The following is a 19636-nucleotide window of genomic DNA, read 5'->3' on the forward strand; positions in this document are numbered from 1 at the left end:
CACACAGGCACAGCGACGGTGCCCACGGCTAAGAAGAAGGTCGTTTGCAGGCCACCTGTGTGTTGAGCATGCGTCTTCGTTGATGGCTCGCAGGTCCCGGGGTGCAAGCAGCGGAGGCCACGCGGATGGAAGCGATCACGGCGGCCGGAGGCGCGTCACGCTGCAGCTGGAAGGGGAGACACTGCGGCTCGCATTGTCCGGCGGCAGCCTGAGGGACAACGAGCGCCGACTCACCGAGATGATCAACCAGCTGCAGCAGCTGCGAGATCAGCTGCTCGTGCAGCAGAGGCTCCAAATGGTCAGTGCATGATGTGTGACACACTTGCTATATGTATAGACGTCATTGCGTTGTAAGCTTCTATTCTTCAGTTCGCGCTGATTTGACACTGCACTGGCGCCCTCTAAAGCTCGACACTGCGCTTAGTGTTGCGCACGCGGCAGCGGATGACGTAGAAGCGCACGTGTTTTCTCGGGCGCGCTTCTGATTGACAGGCGTCGCCTTTGTATAGTCCTGCTACAGGCCATGACGTCGTGCATCTAGCTGCCTACCGTGAACCTGCTGGCTCTGGCAGGTGCGTCAGAACTATTGGTCCCGAGTCGCGCGGGAAAAGTACCAAACCCGCAGGTTATTGCGACCACGAATTGAAGTGGCTCGACGAGAAATAACAAAAAGTGTTTCTCTTGTATTTGGCCCATGAGCCTGCTCGCTATAGCGACGTCATTGGTTTCATGTTTACAAACATGCAGCTTGTCTGTATACCTTCCTTACTATCGTCAGGATTAAATTGTGGGACGAAATGCAGAGAAGGCTGAGCAATAATTTTGTCGAAGTTTTCAAAACTTGGCCACATCAATTCATCTTGCCTTCCAAGAAAACTGAAGTCCCAGTATACTCTCTGTCACAAAAAATAAAAATAACAAATAAAATAAAAATTCCTACCTGCATTGAACGTGACGGTAGCGCCGCCGTATCTGTGTGACGTCATGCTCTGCAGCTTGGCTGGATGAGGCCTGTGCGGGCTTGTCAGCTTGTATTCTCTTGAGCTTTCTTCCACGCGATGCTTTTATTTCAGATACCAACCATGATAGCACACATGTAATAGATTAGTAGAAAGAGCCAATGAGGCAAACTTTTACGAATGGAAAGCTCTGTGATTTCGGCCCCCAGTTCGAAAGGTTGCCTCAGTTGCTTCATCAAGCTGGAAGAATGCAGTACACGCATGGTCAACGACAAAGAAGAATGAACAAGAGAGAAAAGGATTGAGCCATATTTTGAGGCCACATGAAAGTTATATATAGCCAGACTTACGCTCATAAAAGAAGCAGTTCGTGTACGTTACAGACGTTTTAAGAACGAGTACTTGCGAGTAGCAACAGGGAACTAAAAGCTGTCGCAAAGGCGGCTAACCAGTGACCTCTTGCGAAATAAAAGCATTAGGCCGGTGTTTGCTGCAAAAGCCGAACATTGGAACGTGTTCAGTGTGTGGACTGAATAGGTTTTCAGCCCTTTCGTTGACGCTGAGGCGCACGGTCGGGCGAACCAAAATGCCACGCGCGGAAACATATCTCTCCTCGCCTTACTTGACGCGGCGACGGGCTGGGACGCTGCGCCTGTCTCGCTTCTCGAAGGCGCGCATCGCGAATGTCGTCCGAACGGAGCGGCGGCATCGGTGGGCGCGCTTTGTTGGCCGCGAGCGGTTGCGGCAGTTCGCACGCGCGCGTGCGCTCTCCCGGGCGCCCATGCTCTCACTCTGGGAGGACAGGTCCCGAAATAGCTCGCGCCGCGGTGCCGCGCGCTCGCGGTAGCGCGGGATCGCTCGCGTTGCGGGCGCCTCCGTCCACCCCCCTCCCGCGGCCCGGAGGCGAACCCTTCTTCTCGTCTCTGTGTCTCCGGTGTTGTGTGCGTCTGTGTGTGTTTGTGTGTGCGCGCGTATGTGTGTGTATGTGCGCCTTCGACCGCCGACCCTTCGACTGTGACTCACGCACCGCCGCAGTCACCTCCTTCACCTCATCACTGAGGTAAATCTGCCACCGGACGTCCTTTTGTGGGCCTCCCTCATTTGCCTCTTGCGAGCTTTTTGTTTTACTTCGTGACTGTTTTCTGGCGCAGTCATTAGCGGCTGGCTGACAAAGGTCGCGAGATGAAACTGACAGGTTTTTTTTTTTACGTTCTATGTTCACTGGACGCAGTGCTGATGTGTATACAGGTGAGGTTAGATTGTAGGTCAGCGCGACGTCGAACGTTTGAGAAGGCACTTACCGGGAAGAACTTGGCGAGAGTGATGCTTTCTTTCTTTTGGAGTCAGGTGACAGAAACGGCGACCACTTCAATGGTCCGTGCGTGGTCCGCTCTTAAGCGAAGTATTCCTCCCTCTCATGTGCGATTTCTAATTGAGACATAACGGGAGATATTCGGCAACAAATGTACAAGTCATATTTGCGTATTTGGCAGCAGGTAGCTAGCATTAGCTCTGAGCGCTGCTCGTCTCGTTCTTTTGCACTAATAGCGCGCAATATGCTTATATACTTGGTGAACTACGCAGTAATCTGTCATGGAAAGTGGTTCACGTTCGCTGGTCACCTTGTGACGATGCGCCCAACGCAGCTGTACGTAAGATCACGACGCATCAACCCTCGACATCCAAGATCGATCGTACGATGGCAGGTTCCTGCCGTGGTGGGCTAAGTGACAACTTTATCACGACTGGGATCGGCGCTGTAGGAGGGTTCAAGGTGCAACAGAGAGGGAGAGAGAGAGAGACTTGGGAACTGCAATCGTCCTCCTTCGCCTTACAGTCGCTCCAGATTGTGCCTTAACCTTCTTTCTATGACGACTTTCTTGACGCCTCTAGAGCGCCGGCGCCGCGACGGCGTGGGGAGTTCAAAACTTCGCTACTCGCGCGCACCCGCGGTCTGGAAAAGCGAGCGGCATACGTCATTGTCACGGTCTCCTTCCTCGGCAACGCGTGCTTCTCCTACACACACACATACACACGCGCAACTTACGCTACTCACCCCTCCCTTCACGCACACACAGACACGTGATCCCCGAGGAGCAGTAGCAGCAAGCCGCGCGAGTTATTCGCCTAGGTCAGCGACCTGGATGCCGCCGCGTCGCGCCCGGCTACGTGAAAAGAAAAGGAACGTACCGCTGTAGCTGCCTCCACCGCCGCCGCCGCCGCTACCGTTGCGCACTCGTTGTGCTTCCGGCCGCCGTGGCGGGAAAGGATGACGAGGATGCTCCGCGCTTCCGGTCTCGCCGACGCGACCTGCCAGCCTTCCGCCCCGTACGATCAGTGGGAGGGGGGACAAGGGTTGCGCGTCGGGATCGCCTCCTGTGCACCACACAACCCGCGCGCCACGGGAAAGCGAACACCCCTGAGAACACATTTCCCGGCTGCTATAGCGCAATGTGCCGCTCCCGTTCTAGAACCCTGGCAGGCATAGCTTCAGTCCACAGGTTAGCTTCTTCCACCTTTTTTTTCGTTGCCTGCTTCTTCCTGTTCTCATTTTTTCCCCATTTTTTTTTTTTTTTTTTTTTGCCGTAGCGGTATATACCGCAATACGCGCGACCGCTGACTTTAAGAAAGAAAGAAAAAGGAAGAGCCTCGTCCCCGTCGCGCTTTTAATACGCGCCGCCGCAGATATAGAGCCACGCAGGCGAGCGAAGCCCCGGGCTCTCGTTGGGAGTTGCCCCTTTCTCCATATTTTAAATCTGGCCGCTCCCGGGCTCCTAGGGCGCGCAGCTTTGGAGAACTCTTCCTATTTTCATCGCGCGCGCTTCTAGTGCCACATTTTTTTTTTTTTTTCGCCCTCCGTTTCCCTCTTTCAGCTCCTTCTCCGTGTGTCTCCTAGATGCCCCGTCCTGGCCTCACTTTATTACTGCCTGTCCCTTGGTTCGCTGTTCTTTTTCATTTTTTTCCTGTGGTATGCTTATTTTGTTGCCAATGATTTACGTGCGCGCTTTCACTGTCTAGCTGTTCGCGTTCCGGCTTGTTTGTGGCTTCTTACGCGTTGATACATCTTTTAAGCTTCTCTTCTCCAACCTGAGCGCCGGCGGCCGTTTCTACAGTGCTTACATTTGCGTTTTTTTTTTCATCTTTTTTTTTTAAGATTGTTTGCAGCATTCTGGCACAATGAAAACCAGGTGGAAGCGGCGCGACACGCGCACACACACACACTCATACATTCGCACAGGCGTTCACAGACGTACATTTTTGACCTCGCAAATAGACTTGGTCCCTCTCTTTCTCGTACGCGCGCGCACGCACGCACGGGCGCACGCACGCACGCACGCACGCACGCACGCACGCACGCACACACACACACACACACACACACACACACACACACACACACACACACACACACACACACACGCACACACACACGCACGCACACGTATTTATGCATATTCAGGCATTTACGTATTCACACATGTATATACGGACACACAGTTACTCACACATAAGAAATGCACTTCACCGGAGCGATAGCGAGTGGGCCCTTTCGCGGCTGTTTTCGAGCAGCTCATTTTTTTTCCGCGATACGGCGGCGTAATGCGGGAACGGAGAAGGAGGCGCTGTGCACGAACGCACACACGCGCATGCGCGACAGCACCGTCGCTCTTCTTCGCCCCGCGGCCGTAAAGTGAGCTGCCGATGAAGCGGACCTGGAATCTTACCGCCGGCGTTGATCCCGCTTTTCGCCGCCACCAGCCGTCCCCCATGTGGGTGGGTGCTTTCGAGAGCTAAAGACGGGAAGGGGGGGGGGGGGGGGGGTCTCCCGGTCCTGAATTATCCGGCGCGCGTTCGGAATGCGAGAGCTGCGCGGCCGATCAAAAAAACCCCTTTGGGATCTTCTGGCTGCTGCGTTTCGCCGTTTTCTCCCCGCGCGCTCAACTCTCGCCCGTTTTCGTTGTAAATTATCTCTCGGGCATCTCGCATACTTTCCTCGTTTTTCCGTCATATTGCTCGCTCTGTATATAGTGCCGCCCGCCGAAGAAGCACTGACTGCGCTAAAACGCGAGAACGTATATACATACGCGTTCAAAGGAGAAACGAACGATATTATTCCTGGCGGCGTTCCTTGTGTCGACCCTTTGCATTCTTGATCGTTTGGCTACAGGACCTTCGCGTTCCTGTGTCGGTCACTTTTGCGGCTCTGATTCTTTTATCTAAGGCCGGGCAGGTCGGGCGCGCGGTGTATACCGTGCCCTAAGCAAGTTCGCTATGAGAAACGACTTATGTCAGACTTTAGCGAGATAATGGACGTATACAGTGAACACTATTCAACCGGCGAGTATAGATGCATCTGCGCTTTATACGTTTCGTCATTTTGGCCAAAGAACTACGTACGTGAATTCGCATCAAGATGGCGCTGCTATTCGTGAGTTGCATATCAGAAACGGCTATAGTAGTATCGTTTTTATCTCGTCGAGCACCGCTCCTGTGAGTGTACTTATATCAAGGCGGTGCATACGGCGGGCCCTTTCAGGTTTCGGAGTTGTTCGTAGCATTTGTTCGGCAGACGACACGGCCGCGCTTCCGTGAAAGAATGGTTCTCGAAGCGTTCGAATCGTCAGCATTTTTGCGCCGACTGATCTCTGCGCATGCATGTAGGCAGCTTTATGTCTGCGGCGTGCAGGTACGCATACGGCGTTCTCTTTCAGGACGTTGGTGGATAAATAGGGTGCGTCGTTTCTTTGATATCAGATCAAACGTTTCAGAATGCTGAGAGCGCTCCGTACAGGCGGGTAGGTATGCCGTAATCACACACCCCGTCGCCGAAGACACGCATTCCGACGATTTCATTTCTGTTTACTTGCAGGTCTCGTCACGAGAAGCCATAGTTCACCGTTTCTCGGGATTTCTTGAAGCGTTTATTCGAGCGCGCCGTGCTGCTTCTTCCGTTTGATCAAAGGATTTCCCGACTTAGACCGAAATAATGTCGTTTAATGGGTTCTTTTTGTAATGCACGGGTGCGCACTGTGGGACAGTCTGTTGCAGACGCATCTGTTGTCGAGAAGGGGTTGTCGCGTGGAGCTTAGCTGTACACGATGGGCTTGTTAAACTGCCACGTAGAAAAGCTAGGCCAAGCGGGGTCATTAAAGCGCGTCTAATGTAAATAAATCCACTTTACGTGGACTCTCTTGACATGACATCTAAGCGCTGCGACCGGGTATTTTCGGCTATGTATACCGTTGGCCAACTGCAGGGGCAGAGACCCACCATTCGGGTAGCGTGTGCTGCTCCTCACCACACGGATACATTGGAAACGACACTGAGGTGCCGTTGAAGACGTTTCTCCGAAACGACAGTGCACATATCTGTCATTTCCACGTAATTCGTTCTTTATATCTAGGCTAACTTGTGCATGTCAGCTCGTTTTGTCAGCATAAATTGAAAGGCAAATGGTATCGTTGACTTCGTTATAGCAACTCAGTATGTTGGAGCCGTGCTAGAATTTATATACCGAATTGACTAAGCGATAGACACCATTTGCAGGAAGCATTCATAATGTAGCCATTCCCGATACTTTACATGTGGTCGATCGTAATTTCCGAGAAAACACTGTAGTTTTTACTGCGACCGCCGTGCCGTCATATATCCTTTGAGTGTCCACTGCTTATTGCACGTCTTGCTAGCGTTTCTGCCGTTGATGCTCAAGTTCCTGAAGAAAATTCAACAAGCTCGACTGTTGATCAATGGTGCTTTCGCATTATTTTATCTTCGCCTCAAGTTATGCTGGTATAACCACTGCAGCTGCTTTCTGGAACTAGCCGCGTGCTGTAAGTGTGTTATATACGTATATAGCTTGAAACACGGAAGGAGGCTGCGCCAGTCCTCCTATATATACCTCCTGTCTGTACGCGTCTCTCAGTCTTCCGTCTTTTCGCGCTGTTTAACTTGCAACATGTTCTTCCTTCTCCGAATCGGGCGACTCGAGTGAGTGATATATACATTTCATTCGACCCTCTTGTTGTTGGGCGGGCCCGTCTTTGTTCGCGGCGAAAACAAAAGGCGCCCGTCAGCGCGCCCAGCACGCCGTCTGGCGCCATATAGTATATCGACCTTGAGCGTGCGTGACGCGCCGACACCCTGGCGCCGCGCTATTGGGAACTGCGTGGTGTGTAGCCGTCGCATTCCGCACCTTCGTGGCGCCCATGCCAGTCACTATAGGCGCAGGCGCGAACGCTGACAGAAGCGGAAGGAGATCAAAAGAGGACAAGCAACGAATAGAACACCGGGGGAGATCGGGCCGGTTCTTTTGTCGCAAGCGATTCCTTCTGCACAACTGGCGACGAGTGTGCATGACGCTGCAGGTTGTGGTTGCCTGGAAGCCAGTATACAGTCGAACCCGGATATATCGAACCCGCATATAACGAATTATTGTGTATAACGAACAGCCGTAAAACCCACTTGAAAAGCTTTTGTGTAAAATTTCTATTTTGTATATCGAAGTATCTATATATCGAACTCTCTTGCGATATCTTTCAGTTTCGAGATATCCGGGTTCGACTGTATAGTCAACGGCACGGTGTTTTACGTCCTGGAGTACTTACCAACTTTGTACTTTGTAGCCTCGCCTTTAATATTCTCTACACACACACACACACACACACACACACACACACACACACACACACACACACACACACACACACACACACACACACACACACACACACACACATATATATATATATATATATATATATATATATATATATATATATATATTGTACTGTTTACAACTTATACTGTTTGTTTCTAACTGTCATTCTTTTATGTTTTCTCCAACTCGTGGATGTGGTGCACTCTTGTCAGAAAAGCTGTAGAGGTTTGTGAGTGCGGTTATTTGTCAGGAAGATATCCATTCTCTCTGTATGTCTCATTTCCATGGGCGTTTATTTGTTTGCTTGTTTAATTTCAAACTGGGACTGTTGTGTACGTACTTGTTCGTGTGATCGTATCGCATGCATATAGCCCTCGTTTTTCTGGAGTACCTCGTATAGAGAAACTAAAGACGAAACTCGGTCTGTCGTTCTATTTATTTATTTATTTTTTGTCGTCTTCCTTAACGCCCAATTGTGCCTTCTTATTTCGGCCTACATCTCCCCGCTGACTTCCTCCGACTAAGTCGAAACGAAGCTGACCTCATTACTGACATTCATTTCAATCGTCATCCAACTTATATTAGAGTTTCGTACGCGGAACTTGTCCTGTATGTAACAATGCCAATCACGGCTGCCTCTTTTGCATTCAACGTGGTTTGGATCTGAAACCGAATGGCGCGCAACATTTTCCTTTCATCATTCCGTCCTTCAATAGGCCAGGCCCTTTTTGCTGCTCCGCTTGGCGGCACGACTCCAACGTTGGCGCCGGCCGGCGTGGCCGCGATCAATCCTGCTCCTCTCTTTTATAGCTGCCCCCCGATTTCTCGCAGCGCGGCTCGTGCCTTTCTTTAGACGCGGCTATGGCCCCGAGATTTCGATGTTTGTGCTGCGGATGGATAGATGCCTTCCGCCGCCATCACGTAGCGAGGGGAAAGGGGGCGGTGGCCTTTTGTGCGGACTGTGCTTGCTGGATCCAGCACGCGGTAACGGCGGCAGACCTCTTTAGCCGCATGGAGTCCTTCTCAAAAGGAATACGCTGCGGCCGCATTCATTCGGGCGCGGTAGTGGCGGCGTCGGCGAAGAGTTTGTCTTCCGTGGAATCCACCTGTCCAGGCCCGTTATTCAGGGACAGCCGTGATTTACGGCTCCCTGCCCACTGGGTGCTGGCCTCCTCTCTCTCTCTCTCTCTCTCTCTCTCTCGGGAAGGCGACGTAAGCAGCGACGCCGCTTTGCGCGTGTCCGTAGAGTAGTGGTAGTGAAGGAAGAGGTATATAGGAGAAAAGGAGAAAGATGTGAGCCTTTATTATCGCGCGAAAAAGAGAGCGATAAAGGCAAATGGCAGACGTACATGTTAACCACTGGATATTTGCGGTTGGCTACCCTGTACTGGCGGTACTAGGGGCAATAGGGGTACGAATGATCAGGGAAAAGAAAGAAGGCAAGAGTGGCCAGCATAAGAACATCTGTGCGTGGACACTGTCACACAGTTTGTAATGACGCCACATAATCACGCACATTGTCAATCACACACACACGCATACAACGTCACACAGTGCACCGTGTCGCTCAGTCACGATGTGTAGTGCAGTCCGGTCTGTTTTTTTTTTCTTTTTTTTTTTTTTGGTAACTGCGTATTTATAAGCGTTCGAGATGATGCCCGTCTAAGCCATTGTCCAAGAAGTTTCGCCCGACGTGCCAAGCATTCTTTGTGATATACCCCGTGAAACTTTAGAGAGCCTCCTCTTCCTGTGAAACATTTTTTAACCTTTCTTTTTACCGATGCTCACGCGATATATATGTACCGCAACAATGTTTAGTTCTCACTCTGTTCCTCTGCACAGTTGTTTAGTCTTATGAAGATGCCGCGGATGACTCAGTGAATATATGGTGTTCTGCGGTCGAGCATGAGGTGGCGGGCTTGATTCCAGGCCCTGGTGACCACGTTATCGCGCACGCGTGGCGGGATGCCGACACGTTGGCACGTCGAAGAATCGCAGCTGGTCGAAATTAATCCGGAGCTTCCCACTATATACGGTATACTCCCTCATTACCCATGCTCCCTTTTATGCCATCTGCTATCTTACCCGCGACATCATTCTTCGCGTTGTAGAAACAACACGTGGCACGACGACAACGCAATCGGCAATAATCGTCAGTCAATCATTAGCGCGCAATCGACTCGGCATTGTCGAACGTGGGCTACAGGCAAATCTCTCTCACATACTATTTCCATTCTTGCATTACTTCGCAATTTCTTCGAGGTCGGTGGCAGAGAATAATTATAATATTGTGGTGATACTCGAGCAGAGGCGCCATGCAGGAAGAAGAAAAAAAAAATAACACACTTTCGTCTATAGACGCGTATCACTCTTCACGTGCGGCTCGGGAAGGAGGGGCCAGTGCGGTCACCAGGCACCATCGCACCGCGGCGAGAGCAACTGATATAGGAAGCGTTGACGGATGCGGCGCTTCCGGTGATATGGTGCGCGCCTGGGGAATTTAATAAAGCGGGCCCGCCCTTTAATGCGGGCCAGGATGCCGCCGCGCCCTCTTTCTTCAAAGTGTATTCTCGCCTTTCTTTCTTTCTTCTTTCTTTCTTTCTTTCTTTCTTTCTTTCTTTCTCTTTCTTTTTTTTTCGCTCTCTCTCTGTGTGTCTTCCAGACGAGTCGCCTGTGTTTAATCGTTGTCCCGTCTATTTCTTTTTTTTTTTTACATTTTCGTTCTATTTACAGTCGGGCACCTTTCATCGTTTCTTGTACATATACCCCATGCAAGTCTTTACTTTCTTTTTCAACTAGTGCCACTTATTCCATCTTATTAATTTTTTTTCGTCGTCGTCGTCGTCGTCGTCTTTGGCCGAAACCATGCGTGTCCAGGATGCGCTCACACCCTTTCCTCAACCCTCGCACGCCGCCGTTTCGCAGGCTATACTGCATACCGGCGCTGTGGTATGGCAGCATGCGGCGTACAGAACGCATAAAAACCGAGGCACATATTGCTCGATCTCCGCGCGTATCATTCTACTGGCATTTACATTTTTGTTTAGTTTCTTTTGTATTTTATTCATTGTTTCACTCTTTCTACCTTCTTTCTTTCGATGATGATTTCTTCTTTTTAAGCGGTTTACTTGGTCCCCTTCTAGAAGCCCGCTCGTTATAGCGGCGCGCTTATGAATGAATACGAGCGGAATAATGCGACGGCGTTATGCGACGGTGGCACTTCCTCGACCAAAAAGCTTACGCACTAGAGAAGAAGGCAATCGCGTTTCGGGAGAGCGCGTGGTCGCAGTGTAGCCACCCTCAAAAGAGAGAGAGAGAGATGTAGTCCGCGTGTCGTGCTCTGCTCTTGATCGCGTGTCCGCTTTGCGCGGTGACATCAAAAGGGGTCGCGGCTGTAGGGCGGCCCTCAAAAAAGAGCGAGAGTGCAAGAGAAGCCGCAGAATGAGTCTGTTTCACTGTTGTTTCGACCTCCTTTTTTTTTTTTTATTCCGTTGAAAGGAAACATGTGGCGGATTAATTTTGTTAAAGGAGAAGGAGGCGTCATAGTTCGTATAAGGGTGTCACGAGTCTCCCTGATGGGATGCAGAAACCGGATGTCGGCGGTAGGAGGAAATCAAAGGCGTGTGTGAGAAGCAAGCGGGCGAAATCAGATCGGCGACGATTGCAATCTCACGCGCCAAACGCGACCACATCGCCCCGCGTGCATAATTAAAGGGGCGTGTAGCGTGTTTCGGGCTCGACAGGAAGCGGGCGGCTTCGGAGTATGCATAGTTATTTACGCAGACACGTTGATAAGATGGTTTGGTGGAGCACGATGCGCGCGTATTTGCGTACTACACACTTCCATATCTGCTCCCGTGACTGAATATGCGAGGTGACGCGGTAACGACAGTAACCTCGTGGAGCAAGCTGTCGGTGCGACAGGAGGTCTGTTTTTCCGTTGAAAACACTTCGGCCTGTTCTTTTCATCGCGCTTGTGAAGGCAGCGTTCCTATAGCAGCCGCGGTGCACAAACTCAAAATAAACAACGTGCCTGACGATGATGTAAGCGCCCATAGTATTAGGTTTATGTCTCGGCTTGGTTAATACTCACTCGCAACAGGATCCTTCGATATCGGCAGAGTCAAAAGCGAGGGACAGAAAAGAAGGTCTGGTGAAGAAGCAGTTTTTGTTGACGCAAAAAAACAAAAACAATGTCAGACCGGAAGCGTAACAGCACGCTTTTGCCTGCGCTATTGCGTTTCCTATATCCGCTTACGTCACTTGCTTGCAATATATTTAACGTGTAATCTCTTTTTATGGTATTTCATTTTTTTGTTGTTGTTGTTACCGGTCTGCTCGGCTGAACTAAGCAAAAACATATCAAAGATACAATTTCGGGCGCCTTTCTTTCTTTCTTTCTTTCTTTCTTTCTTTCTTTCTTTCTTTCTTTCTTTCTTTCTTTCTTTCTTTCTTTCTTTCTTTCTTTCTTTCTTTCTTTCACACCGAACGTTCTCCATCGGTACACATATGGAGGCTTTTCTGCCCCCACTGTTAAGTTCTTTCTGTTTTTGTTCTTGCTTCTTCTCTCGTTTATTTAATTAGCGTCGCTTCCCGAAGCGTGAGCCGCGCGAGAAGGTCTTGGCTTTGCGAGCAGTCCATATACGCGCGCGGCTGAAAGCACCGCAGCGACCACCGGAGGCAAAAGTAAGAAGACGTGGGGACGTGATGAGGCGGAGGAGGGGGGGGATCGAAACAGGAGCACCTGGAAGGTTGCCTTTCCCGCGCCGAGCCAGCTCCATTGACGACGGTTCCGCAACGGTTACTTCGGCGGGCGGCGAGTGGAACCATGTCCCTCCTGCCTCGCTGCGCGGTGCCTCGCCCCTGCAACAGCGAGCCGCCGTGCGGTAATGTTCTCGGGAGAAGCCCGCCCGCCTGCCGGCCTTTGCTTTGTCGTTAGCGAAGAGAAGAGAGCGTCGCGCGGACTTCGCTTCGTCGGTGTTTCGGCTTCCGTGCGGCTCGCTTGTTTTTCTTGTCTTCGTTACATCCCTCGCATTCATTTGAGCCCCGCTGACTGGGCCCCTGGTGTGCACTCAAGTTCGGGCCGCGCTATGTTGTATACGCCGGATTTGCTGCGGTTTCCTGTGCTTTTTAATCGCCGTCACTTCGTTGTTTTATGACTGGTATATGCTTTTTACTTTCGTTAATCTTAGCTGCTTGCTTGTGTTACATCGGCCGACCCGGTTTGGCTGTTTGTGTGTATGTGCGTGCCTTGGATTTATACGTGTTTCAGACAATCCAAACGCGGCCACTCGACATCACGTGGTTATGAGAGCGCCAACTGCACCACGGAAGTTGGGTGCTCTCAGCTCACTGAATCGTTTAGACGGAATGCATCTCGAAGAATCGGCTGTTGGCGCGGCAGCGTTTGATTGGTGTTTATTTTTGTGTCTTTTCTTCTTTGGTGTTCTGCTGTGCTTGCTCGGTTAGCTGTGATATTATGGTTGATAACTGCAAATCGGTCTCTAGTTTTTTTTTAATCCAATTCCGCAGCACGTGGGGAGATGTCACGCGATCGCTTGAGCTTATTTGGTGGGTGTGCGGCAGTAAATGGGAAGCCCTCAGTATATAATGTGATGTATATACTGAAAGCCCACTGCGCCTTCAATACAGTATAGATAATCAACAGAGGTATTGAAAAAATAATTTAGGTATGAATAAATTATTTGCATACCGATGTGTGGCAGGACAAGTGTGCGCAAATACAAAACTGGAACTGACAAAGGTCACCGGGTTTTTATTTATTGAGCTGTTAGAATCTCGTTTTCTCGCTGCGCATGGCCGTCAAAAGCAAGGCGTGTGACGTGTCTTTTTCCTTGTAGCAGTCGCCATACCTATGTGTCTTCTAGAGGTGATGATGACAAACGGGCTTCAAATTACGTAGCATGTTGCTTTGTATATAAGCTGTCTCTGGCTGCCTGTCCTTAGAACAGATAAGACCTGCGCCAGAAAACGCATTAGGGCGATCAGAACAAATAATTAAGTCTGCGTATATTCCGCGGGCTGGGACCTTGTCCTCATGCCAACGTTTCGTGGCGTCAACGAAACTAGAGCGTGCGGGAAACGTGACGCACGTATGCATATGCATATTGAGAGTGGAAGTCGTTCGTTTAATTAGGTGCTTCGAACTCTGTCTCATTAACACCCGCCCGAGCTACGCACAATCGAGTCGTATACATTGTGCGCAGGCGAAGTCACGCGGCCGAGAGACCGGACGAACTGATTCTGCTCGAAGGACGATGGGAGGGCCATTTCCCTCGCGTTTTCGTCCATCAGATACCATCGGCTAATTTCTTTTTGCGGGTCAATAAGTCCTGTCGCGACAGTGTTAATGTCATTCCGGTGTACCGTCGATACCGTCGAGCAAAAAAAAAAAAAAAGAAAGAAAGAAACGCGAAAGCGTTCGATCATTCTGTTCTAATTGACCGGCTATAGACGATCTTTATTTCTTGTTGTTTTATTTCCTATACAACGTGAAAAAATATATACGATTCTGGGCTCGTACAATGCATTACCTACGCTGCACGAGCGGTTCGTATTAGAAACAGGCGCCAGGCCAGTCGTGGTAGCGAGCACGTTATAGTGGCATAGGCGGCCTGCCAATGACCAAACAGTTCTTGCTGACAAATTTGTAAATTCCTCACACACCCGCATTTCTATAATATTCCGGCTGATAGTGGCTTTCGAGCTGATTGTATTTTGTCGGTTCATTATCCGGATAGTGGGACGAAAGCAGCCACGGCTGCTGGCGTTTGTGCGCATCGTCATTTGTAGAGTCGCACTGTCTTCAGTTTCCGCAGCTCCCTCGCCTCACACGCGTCGCAACTAGAGTCTGGACCGGCGTCGATCTTCTCGCATGTACCCATCTTAACAAAATTTATTTACGCCCTTTATAAGAAATGCAATTTCTTTGGGAGGCAATGGGACGTTTCTAGAAAACTGTCTACTTATTGCTTAACATTTATACTGGACTGAATAAAAATTAAATTATGGGATTTTACGTGCCAAAGCCATGATCTCATCATGAGACACGCCGTAGTGGGGGGAACTCAGAAATAATATGGACCACCTGGCGGTTCTTTAACGTGCACCTAAATCTAAGTGTACACGGGTGTTTTCGCATTTCACCCCCCATCGAAATGCGGCCGCCGTGTCCGGGATTCGATCCCGCTACTTCGTGCTTAGCAGCCCAACACCGTAACCACTAAGCAACCGCGGTGGATCACTGTGGTCTGATCTGATGCCCATGTATACTTTCTGCAAGCAACCCCTTAGAAAGTTTAGGACCGCAAGTAGCCTGTACCGAAGAGAGTCATCTCAATGACATCTGCCCACATGCAGTATGTGTGCTTCCTGTAGCCGAAAGGGGAGGCCTGTAAGAAAGTAAAAACAGTCTACGCGAACTGCAAAGTCTACGGTGTATCCTCTGTATAGGCTGGTCCGTATTCATTTTCGTAAGGGAAAGGGGTATGAATGTGCAGTGTATCGTGTGCTCGCGGCCAGTTTGCAGCGTGCGCTTGCTAGCTCCCTGCGCTGCGAGAAGAGTTGACGCGGGAGGTCACGAGATCGGCCGCTGATGCCGAGTACGAGACGAATAGGGGGGCGTCGCCCATCGGTAATCGACGAGGCTGTCCGCGTGTCAGAATCGAGGGTGGGCGCCGCCGCCGCCGCCACCACGCTACGCTGGGAAGCAGCAGCAAGCCTGCCAGTGAGCGTTTCTTCTTTTACTTCTTCTTCCTCTTCTTCAATCGCCGTGCTCGTTGCTCCTAGACTGCATGTGTGTACGCACGTACGCGCGCGGTATGTGAGGCTCGTACGTGCTTTTATATATGCGAGTCCTCATTCTGCAGCCGCGATCTGCTGCGCGGACCCCCCCCCGCCTAAAGTCCCGACTACTGTTGTTTCGCGGGGCCACCACCACCCTTCCTCGTGGAGCACCCCTAATCCGTTACGTTCGCGATCGTGCAACAAAACAATTAGCCGGCTCTCGGGGTATAACAAGGCGGAGCTCACGCTGTCGCCGTCATCAGCTGCGTGGCCAAAGCTAGCTTCATGCCCGGCCGACCGACTCCTTGTAGTTCGGGTCCGGCAGTTGCTTACTGTGATCGCTCATCCGCCGTCCGTCCCCGCGCCGTGTGGTTCGTTCCTTTATTCCTTCGCTCTGCGTTCTCTGCGCGGGGTGTGGCGGCTGCAGTGCGTGCCGCGGCGTTTCGAGGAAGCCGCGTCGTATCTCTTGCGACCACCTTTCCGCTTTGCCGGCCGTTTGCTTCGCATTAGCGAAGGTTTCTCTCGGGAGGGTCTTGCAGTGTTGTCGTTTTTGCATGTTGGCATTGCTCGACAGTCGGCCATATATGCACGCGGGTGTTGAGTTTGGCTAATTCGCTATTTAGGCCTCGAAAGCATTTATATTCGCGTTTCTTTTCTGAAACAGTATTAGAAGATTGCAAAACAGGACACAATTTAGCGGCTGTTATGCACGACAGGCTCAGATGCAGATGCACTTATTTTCGTAAAGACTTGCCCAGAGAGAACTAGAAATGAAAAGGAATGAAAGAAACCCTTGTAAAGGTCACGAACGGGGCCCTTCGGCAGAGCTGGGCTTTGTCCATCAAGAAAGTTTGTTGAGTGCTCTCGGATGGTGCGGGTTCTATCCACCGCAGCATCAACCACAGCAAATCGCCTGTTCTTGCGGTATAGTTACCGATAAGACACGAATCACTGCACATTGCAGGTTTCCTAGCAATTTATACGTCACGGAAAGTTCACGGAGAGTAAGAAAAAAAAGAGGGGGTGGAGGGGCAGTGAAGAATTGGCAGTACGTCGATTCTCGGCGTCGATACCTGAAGGACCCGTTTAAATGGTTACGGCTTGTCACTCGATCTTTTTATGCCACTTGCTATTTTTTCTCTCTCTTGCATCGCATATTTGCCCGTCGACGAGGCGTCGCGCACCCGAACGCATTGACGCTCGTGTAAGTGGCCGTGTAGTACGTCCATCGCTTCACTGGGGAGGAGCATCCCCAACGCGAGAGAGAGACATGCATACTGCCGCTCGATGGCGAGATTCAGCCGAGCAATTGGAAACGAGACAAGCGGCGCGCTACCGGGCGTGCATATCGCGGCGCGAACAAGAAAAGAGCGCGAAGCCTCCGCCTTTTGACACGGCGTGCAAGTACAACGGTGGACGGCCGGGAAGATCCATGACACGCACTGCCAGCGGCGTATATGCAACTATAGTCGGCCGGGCTCTGGTGGGCTCGTATAGCTTTGCGCGAAAAATACGCGCGGAGAGGACACGCGTATATCGGACCGAGAACACACACTATACACACCCGATGCCGTCTCAAGCGCCCGACGGACTCCTTTGATCTTGCGCCGCCCCAGCGCGCTGCGGATTCGACAGGGACGAGACCCGTGGAGGGCTATCTATGCCACTGTAGCCGGCTCATCCTCACGACGCCTGTCTCTTTCTTCGAGAGGAATGCCGCCGGCTAGCTAGCAGCTATATAGCTGCAAGGGACGACACAGAGCGCGCATAGCGCGCCGCGCGCGTTTCTGATCGTGCCGCCCGCCTATTGTGTTTACAGGGTGCCGTCACGTCTCAACTCCTCCTCCCCCCCCCCTCCTTCCCTCCCCTATATTCTTTTTTTTTTGTCTTTTTTTTTTTGTCTCGTGTATCGCTATTTTCTTGCGCTCTCAATATTTTTCATGCTGCGATTTTGTAGATGTAGATGTTAGTGGCATTTTGTCTTGTGAGTGACATCTTTCTGCTTCTTCGTCATCGCCTTTTTTCCCCAAAGCGCTTCCGCCCTGCTGCCATATCCGCAAGTTAAACGTCGTGCACAAAGGTTTTCTTTTCTTTTTTTTTTCGAATAGCCACGTAAAAATACGGGTCTCAGTGGAGGGCCACACTGCTGGAGGAAGAACTGATGTGACGTCGCCGCCAAGCGTGTTATGTATTCTCCGGGTTGTCAGAAGCCTGCAGGTTGTACAAGCCGCCGCTTTATTATTATGATTATTTTTTTTTTCGTTTTATGTTGAGCTCGCGGCATCTGGAAAGCCCTTGAAAATTGTGATAGAGAGGATGAACCAGACTGAGAGGATCTAGAGAGAAAAGTAAGACGGAGTGCGCGCATCGTGGCACCAGCTTTGACGTCACTGTCCAGCGGCCACCTGCTTATCTCGGCGTTAACGTTTATACGTGGCCCATTACGTGGCGCTGCTGGCGCCTCTTTGTGACACGGAGGGACGGATAAAGAAAAGACGCGTAAGGCGGCGTGGGGGAGGAGAATTGTGGTGTTGATTGTATAAAGGGGGGGCTCGTATCTCACGTTTGGCGCGATGAAATCCTTCCGCGGAGTGCAGTAGTCGTTGGGGAACACCTCGAGAAATCTTCGCGTTTCGTTTCTTACACGCGTAGTTGAGAGGTTGTCCCCGTTCTCTCTTTCTCCCCTATATATTTTGTATGTTTGTTTGTTTGTTCACTCCCGCAATCCTATACGCTGTAATAGTGGAGAAATTTATTAAGCCATCGTTCGGCGGTGACAGAAGTATATATATATATATATATATATATATATATATATATATATATATATATATATATATATAAAGAACAGCTGCGGCTTGGAGTTGACGCCAGTGCTTTTATAGTCCGGACTGTATTTCAGGCCTTGACAGCTTAATAGAAAGAGGGGGGACAGAGGAAGACAAAGGACCCAAAGAGGGGGCGACTATTCTAGTGGAAGGTGTCTTGGGCGGGACGGGACGCGATAGTCGCGGTATCGCCCGTTCGAGCATTGAATTCGTACGGCGCGAGATCCGGGAAGGAGAATCCAGTCGGAGAACGCACAGACGAGTTGCAAACATATACGCTCTATTGCAAGACGAGAGCGGACGGCCATCTTCTTAGGTCAACGAAAAGCGACTCGTGGAACGGTATACGAAGAAGACGCCGCCATCGCCTTTTCTCCTGCTCGGATAGTCCTGCGAAGCCGTTTCGCTCGTTCAACGTAGTGAATAGGGATTCTTTCGTCTTCCTTTCCATGCTTTACATATCAGCGTAGTGGTTAAGGTTATAGTTGGTGTTCCATGCTTAAACATCTTGTGGATATACCATTTTGTTCAGTTGCTCCACTGCTGTATCGACGGCGTCCAACGTTAAAAATAAATCCACGCTGACAGTGTGGGGGGCTTTATCTCGGTCCTGCGACTTGTATATCTTTGGTCGGAACAGTGCCGTTTTTTTTTTTTTTTTTTTTTTGTGTGTGTGTCTTCTCGTTTTCTTTTTCTTCTCACTTGGTGCCCCTATCCGCGTGGTCACAAAGGGGAGAAGAAGAGAATCTTAGCGAAAGAGTCGTTACACATTCAAGTCGCCGCAACCCATTTCCAGCAAACTGTAAGCGCCGCGTATATTCCAAGATATAGATCAGCACAACGATCTTAATCTTGCTGCTCAACTAAGCATTTCACAACTACGGCTAACTAAAACCTGTTAATTCTGCCGCGCTACGGTCCCTTTTTTTTTCCGCTTGACGGGTTCTCTTTCGCGCCGCCGTAACGCCTCCTCTTGATTAACAGGGATAACAACTGCGTGAGTATAGTGTACCCAAGCATCGCTATTTAAGAGCAACTGATCGTCACGTTCTCAGCGCGCGCGTCTCCCAGCCAGCTTGTTTGTGATCCCCTCCCCCTCTCTTTTTTTTCAAACGCTCGCGAGCTTATTTTGGATCAACTTGACGCATGCTTCCTCGGCCCATGTACACACACATAAGCGAAACAAAATGCGACAACAAAATGCGGCCAACCAGATAGCGATCGCGCAAGCTCGCATCGACGGAACTTGGCGCTGCGAAGGACGCACAACGAGCTCCCTATAGTTCGTCATCAGCGCAGACAGGAGGGCTGCGAAAAATAAAATAAATAAATAAAAATGCGACGGAGCACGAAAAGAACACTGCAATTTCTCTCAAAACCGAAGG

The 19636-nt window shown here is 50.5% G+C and overlaps 1 protein-coding gene across 4 annotated transcripts in view; it reads left to right on the plus strand.

Moving 5' to 3' along the window:
- The window catches only part of LOC119450380 (transcription factor Sox-5), a 415812-nt gene that overhangs the window by 318359 nt on the left and 77817 nt on the right, over nt 1-19636 (plus strand). For all 4 annotated transcript variants that reach the window (XM_037713814.2, XM_037713819.2, XM_037713817.2 and 1 more), the window contains one exon: nt 94-298. In XM_037713814.2, coding sequence (XP_037569742.1) covers nt 94-298 — 205 coding nt within the window. The remainder of the gene's footprint in view (nt 1-93; nt 299-19636) is intronic.

This window comes from Dermacentor silvarum, chromosome 4 (genome assembly GCF_013339745.2).
Source record: "Dermacentor silvarum isolate Dsil-2018 chromosome 4, BIME_Dsil_1.4, whole genome shotgun sequence".
In the NCBI taxonomy this organism is placed as follows: domain Eukaryota; kingdom Metazoa; phylum Arthropoda; class Arachnida; order Ixodida; family Ixodidae; genus Dermacentor; species Dermacentor silvarum.